General features: G+C 52.7%; 1 protein-coding gene across 1 annotated transcript; it reads right to left on the reverse strand.

Annotated features, from left to right (window-relative positions):
- Nucleotides 1-496: 496 nt before the first annotated feature.
- On the reverse strand, nt 497-5085 carry KLHL34 (kelch like family member 34). The gene has a single exon (XM_036912837.2). The coding sequence runs from the start codon at nt 4488-4490 to the stop codon at nt 2493-2495; it is 1998 nt and encodes a 665-aa protein (XP_036768732.2). The 5' UTR covers nt 4491-5085; the 3' UTR covers nt 497-2492.
- Between the last annotated feature and the right edge of the window lie 1740 nt (nt 5086-6825).

Raw genomic sequence — 6825 nt, forward strand, 5'->3', positions numbered from 1 at the left:
ATATATATACACACATATATATATATATAATTTCAGCCCAAACTCATGTTTTTAAATGCCAATTCCTAAAAAACAAGGTATACACTGAAGTGAATCCACTTTCCAGTTAGTTTCCACTCCTCCCCCCACCCTAGTCCATTAATTAAATGTATGTAATTAATACTTCAGGCCGGGAAGTAAAATATGTTTAGTTACAGGCTGATGTGTGTTTTAATATAGAAAACAATGTTGAAAAATAACAATGTATCTCTCTCCAGAGGAGCAAGAGAATGATGGTCATTCAGAGATAGAATACATTGAATATATGAGAGAAACCATGTATAGAGGTTTTTCCTAGCTTCATGAATTGTTCTATAGACTTGATGAAGTCTATGAAAAAGGCCTCTTCGTATATTTCCATTTATAAGCATCTCGTTTTTGAAAGTGATCACAGCATGATAATGACTGTGCTGCTTTTTAGTGTCTGGCTGCATAACGTACAAGTCACAATTTGCTGTTTTTTTTGGAGGAAAGGACCCTCCTTTACTATTCTATATCCTAAAACCTACTTCTAATCAGCTTTATACTGTTGCCTGTACAGCTCAGTGAATGTACTTTCATCTCTAAGAGTTCAGATATATGCCAGTGAATATTTTTGCTGTAGAGGAGAAGGTAAAAACTCCACAGTGGGGATCTTTTTCTTTGCTTTTGAAACCACCATTGAATCACTGTCATTTCGCAGACTTTGCACAACTGTACAGGAGAGTGGCCTTTCTACAGCACATTTTCAGTAATCCTATATTTAGTCAAAATGGATGAGAAATCATGTATTAATGTTTGTATGGAATTTTGGGTCCAGTGTAATATTTTTATCATTTAAAAAATCCTATTTGTAAAAACATTTATTTACTGCATGGATATTGATGCACATTAAATTTGTGGGATTTTGTATATGTAAAAAAACAAAAACAAAACCTCTTGTCCTAAAATGAAGTGTGCTTGTTACAGGTGTTTAGATTTATTGATGTTTACTAGACCAGTGTGCACAATCACTTAAAAATATATGTACCTAATGGACATGTCATGGATACAGTGGCCAGGTTGTGCCCTGTAAACAGGGAGCAGTTGATGGAAAGACTAGCTGTGTTACTACTAAGCAGCTTTTACTTTTGTAAAGTCAGCTCTGTTGTTTTAAATGGTAAAAATTAAAATAATGAATTTTAAAAGACTCGTGGCTAGCCTAGCATGAAAGAGACCTTTTAACACTATATGTCTGTACATTTTATTGCATTAGTTTCAAATCTAGGAGAGAGGCAGCACTGTAAACTGAAGTCAAATAAATTCAGCTCTTAATGAATCCTTATAAATCACCTACTTTATTCATGCAGAGTCCTTACCCCATTTCTTTGTGACCTAATCACACAGCTACCATCCCCTTCCCCCCTTTTGCCCTCCACAGTTAGGAGTTCTGACTTGGCCACTCCCTTGTGGTACACGCCAGAAGATGCACCTGTTCACTATACACAAGTATCTTTTCCGAGACCCTGCCAAAGCAAGCCGGTTTCCTGTTTATTTGACACAACTTTAAAATTTCACCTACTCTTTCATTTCTCTGTGATTCTTCTGGGAAGTTGCAGGGGGAGGGAGTGGGAGGAACCACCACCAGAAATTAATTTTTTTTTTTACAAATATAACCTACAGCATGAGTGCAGAATGAACATTTAAAGAGGATGAAAGAATTAAACTGTTTCTTGTTGTTGTTAGTTGTTGCACTTAATGTGAGGACCCTGATTATTATGGCTAACTAAGGGTTGCTGAGATAAATTGTAAAACCAAAGAGCCACCCTAAAGCCAAGACAAAAACAGACTAGGGGTATGGACGAGGGACAGAAAAGCTTAACCTAGTACACTTACTCAAAAAAAAAATAGAGGTGCTTTCTTAGAGATCTTTTTCCTCTCAGCTACATATTTATATTAAACCATCAGAGCAGAACTGTAACCATGGTTCTGAATCATAAAATCAGTTCTTACAATGATCTCATGCTATTTAACCAAGGCACTTCACTTCACTATTTTTACTGCTAATACCATCTTCTTGGGCTATTTATTACAGTCTTTATAGCTAACAATTTTCACGGTTTTGTATATAACTTATTGGATAGATTGGCCTTTTTTGTTTGTTTGGCATAAAAATAATCACTGTTTAGCCCCTAGGGAAACAAATTATAAGATGGAAAATGGGGCATATTTTATTTTCAAAAGTCCATCTTTAGCCCAACATGAGTCTTCTAGAACCCCAACTCACTGAAGCCGATTAGTGGATCCTTCTATTTGACCCCTTCTGTTTCCCATTTTCAGCTTAAGGTCAATGGACCTCGTTGGCCAAGCCCTTGCTTGCCTGCTTAACCTTTCGGAGCCACTCTGCTCCCAGAGTCCCATTCTCAGGAAAGCCCACGTGTTGCTCTCTAAGCCTGCTCTAGCGCGTCTTTCTCCTCTGACTCCCCGAGACTGCACTAACCCATTAAGCCCAGCACTGAATCCAGCGCCTCTCCGAGCTCTCCCTCCCTCTCCTCGTCCCCACCCTCGGCCAGCTGCAATACCACGCACTGCAAGCCGCTCCAGGCCCAGGGCAGCGCACAGCCTGTGTCCTCCCAGCGGTCCAGGTCGAGGTCATAGCCCACCACGTTGCGGGTAGGCACCTGTCGCGAGTTCCGCCACTTGAGGCCCCCCACCAGCAACGCGGTCTCTTCCACTACCGCCAGCCCGTAGCAGAAGCGGTCGTAGGGTAGCGGCCTAAGCCGCGTCCACTGGTCCGTGCCGGGGTCGTAGCGCTCGATCTCGGAGAAGGGCTCGTAGCGCCCCAGAAAGGCGAACACCGCGCCGCGCAGCACAGCCATGTGGTGCCCGAAGCGGGCCGTGCCCATGGGCGCTCTCTTGCTCCATGCCCGCTCCCCGGGGCCCAGGGAGTACACGTCCCGGAGGCTACTCGCGCTGCCCTCGCCTCTCCCCACCTTGCCCCCAGAGACGTACACGATGTCGCGGTCCCCAACGGCCCCCGCGTGGCCGTGCAGCGCCTGAGGCAAGGCCCCGACCGCTGTCCAGCGGTCCCGGCGCAGGTCGTACATCTCCACGGAGGCCAGCGCCTCGCCGCCCGCGCCCAGGCCTCCGACAGCCAGGAGCCCCTCGCCCACCGCGCCGCACCAGAAGTGGGCCCGCGCTTCCCGCATAGCTGGCACCGCCGTCCACGCGTGGAAGCGCGGGTCGTAACGGTGCACTTGGGCAGTGACATCCCGCGGGCCGTCGGCCTGGGGAGCGGAGGCGCTGCCGGAAGGGCTCTCCCCGCCCAGCACAAACAGGAAATTGCCCACAGCGCACACGCTGTGCCCCAGAAGGGGTGCAGGCAGCATCGTAAGTCTGCGCCAGTGGTGATTGTGCATGTCGAAGGCCACCACGTCCTGGGTGAGCTCCCACTCCTCCTCCTCCTCCTCCTCCTCTTCCTGGTCTTCTAATTGCTCTTCTTCCTGCTCCTCCTCCTCATCTTCCTCTTCCTCCTCCTCCTCCTCCTCCTCGGGCTCCTCAATGGGGCCCCTGACCCTGGCTTCTCCCCGCGGGGCTGCCACCTCCACTGTCACCATTTTCCGCCCCCTGCGTCCCCCGACCAACAAGATGCGGGTCTGGGGACTCCGGACGCTGGTCTGCTCGCCCTGCAGGAGAGGCTGGCGGGAGGGCGCTGTGTGATAGTTGAGGGCCTGGATGATTAGGCTCTTGACTCGGGCAGGCAGCACGAGGCCGGAGCCCGAGTACACGCGCCGCAGCACGTCAGCTGGTACCAGACCAAAGCGAACGCGCTCCAGCAGCGCGGCGCAGTGGGCCAGACGTTCGGCCTCGGGCTCCTGCCGCAGCCAGGCCAGCGCCAGGCCCAGCAGCTGGGCCTCGGGCACCCGCGCCACGTCGGGGGCACCGAGCACGGCCCTCAGCGACGCGGGGTTGAGCTCCAGCAGCCCCGCGGGGCCCGCGCCCCGCACCAGCAGCTCGCGCAGGTGACACACGATGCAACCCTCCGCCATGGCCAGCGTGTGCACCAGGCCAAAGCGCGCTGCCACGTTGGCTACAAAGCAGCAGTTCTCCGGGGCCAGCTGGCTCTCCAGGTAGCGGTCACACAGACCCAGGGCCTCAGTGACCTGCAGGTAGCTGGCCGCCTCCAGCGTGTCCTCCACCGTGTCCATGGAGAGCGGCAGCCAGGCTGTGTAGATGAAGTCCAGCAGGCGCTGCAGGCCGGCGGCCGACGGCACATGTAAGTGGATTACGCGCGCCCGGGATTCCCGGGTATGGCTTTTGAACAGGGCCCTGAAGTAGTCGCTGGAACACGCGAGGAGCGACTTGTGCGCCGGGAACTCGCTGCCCTCGGACTCCAGGGTCACGTCGCACAGGAAGCCCTCGGCGCGCAGGGCCTGGTAGCCCGTGAGCAGTGCTCCACCATGAGCTTTGCAGTAAGACAGGTAGTAACTCATGATGTCCAGGGCGGGAGGCTGCCGGGCTCGGGCTGGGCCTACGGCCAGCCAGAAGCAGCCTGAGGCATGCCGGCCACGGGGTCCCCGAGCCCCGCCCCCCGCGCCAGCCACAGAGCTCCTAGAGGGGACCCATGTTTCACTGCTCAGCTTGAAGCCCAGGGCTCCTTAATCCGGGTCCACAGATCTCCCCGCACCTCTCTCAGAACAATTCCTGTTTGGAAGCCATTTCCAGAAGCTCCCAGTAGTGGAGGGCACTGAGTTGGGAGTCTTCCGAGGGGTGCAGGGTTTGGTTTTGGCAGGTGCCAAGGCTGCCAGTGCGTTGCCCACATCCCCCTCCCCGGCCCAGTTCAGGGGGCTCACACGGCGCGCCAGGGACCGCGGGGGCCGCGCTCCATCACCTGCAAGGGCCGGGCTGCGGGTGGACTGATTCCCGGGTGGGGGGTGCCGGATCTCCGACGGCGCAGACGCGGCCGGGCTCGGGGCGTCCCGGGAGTGCGGGACGAGGGCTCTGACCTCCCGGGGGGTGAACGAGGAGGACAGGTTCTGCGGGCACTCGCGAGGGCCGGGGACAACTGGCCACAGGGCAGGGGGGTGAGCTTGTTCCTCCCGGAGGATCAAGTCAAAGCCTGAGGGATTAGGGAGGGGGAGGGCGGCGCGGGTCAGCGCGGCGGGTGGGAGGCGTGATTGGGCGCCGCACCTAACATGGCAGTAGCTTACAGCGACAGGAATAGCGCGCGACCTCGGCCTGCCCGGCGCACCCCGCCCCGCGCCCCTGCTACTGGCCCGGAACCAAGGGCTGGGGCGCGGGAGGAAGCGACCTGGGCCTGGGACCTGACCCCGGCGACCCAACGAGCCACCGGTCACCAGGGCCCCAGGGACCCGGCTAGGGGTGCCGGGGGCTCTCGCCGGAGAGGCGCGAGTCTCCGGGGAACCTGCGCCAGGTAGTGTCTGGGGAGAGGCGCGGGGCCTGAGTTTTGACTCCCTAGTGCCCCAGAGCCTAGGAAAGAAGCGAATGACTCGCAACTTGCTGCTTTAAGGAGGCCTAATTAAAAAGGGCGCGAGCGGGGATTAAGCGGCGGTTTTGCGCGCTGACACCCAGGAGGCCGCCGCACTCAAAAGCCACTGGCGGGAACCGCGCCCGGGCGAATCCTGGGCTCACCGCCAGCTGCGCCCCGTAGCACGCCCCTCATCTGGGCTCACCCTGGCGAGATGCGGGGCCTACTCTGCGCCCTTGCGGAGGCAGCTCGCGGCTGCCGGGCTGCTGGTCTCACATTCCGCCTGCGGGAATTTGCTTCCACGCCCACTCCCGACCCCAGACGAGTGAGTTCTCCCATCGTGTTCTTGGACTCTGCCCGGCCCATCCCTTGGCAAAGTGGACAAGGCAATTGTAGGTGACTTCCTTTAAGAAAGTAGTTCATTCCAGTTTCTCTCCCTGACTTAACAGGCTCTGATCTAATTACTGCCCTGCACCTTCAATGCCGCCGCGAGATAAAAGGCAGTAAAGTTAGTTGCAAAGCTGGGTATGGGCTGGACTTTCGTAGGAACCCTCCTCATGAAGTTATTTTTGTAAGATGCAGCCAGCGCACAAATGATGACTAAAACCACCTCAATCTTGAGACCTTAGGAAAGCATTTCTCTATCAGTTCCGTCCTGCTCTTAAATAGCTAAATGATTACTGTAACTCTTCTTTATTGCCAATCTGAAAGCTTCTATTTGGCTTTCATCTAGAATTGATTTTTCTGTTTTCTAATGCAACGCCTCTCGTAGTCTGTTTTCTGTGAACCTTTTGAGGGCATCTGAACTTACTTCTGACAGTTGGGGTTGTATTTCATAGGGAAAAAAAAAGTCCAAGGAAGGATAAAATCCCCTCATTTTCTGCCTGGTATGCCGATGGTACTTACAGGTCTCCAATTAGAAGTAATTTCTGAGGTGCGTGAAAATATTAGTAAAATGATTTTACTTTCTTGTCAAATATAGAACTGCTTGGTGACTTAAATTAGCCAAATTATGAAATGCAGGCAAGGGCTCAGGTTGAGGGCTTGCTTAAACTTCCCAGGCTAAAAATGCTCCAATTTGAATTCCTGATGTTAGAGCTACAGGTAGGTTCAGAGGGGTGCTGCTTGTTTTTTGTTTTTTTTTTTAAGTACTAAAGTTCTTAGTCCTAACATTCAAAAATAAAATACCAGTTTGGTGTGCTTTGCACAGATCTGAATGGTGAAATTAAATAGCCTTTACTTGACCTAATAGAATTTTGCTAGGAGAGATATTTGAGATCATTTAACCAAACCCTTCCCTTTCCTATCGCAATTTCTTGTTTTTCTTTTTAAACGTGGCA

The sequence above is a fragment of the Manis pentadactyla genome, chromosome X (genome assembly GCF_030020395.1).
Source record: "Manis pentadactyla isolate mManPen7 chromosome X, mManPen7.hap1, whole genome shotgun sequence".
Lineage (NCBI taxonomy): Eukaryota > Metazoa > Chordata > Mammalia > Pholidota > Manidae > Manis > Manis pentadactyla.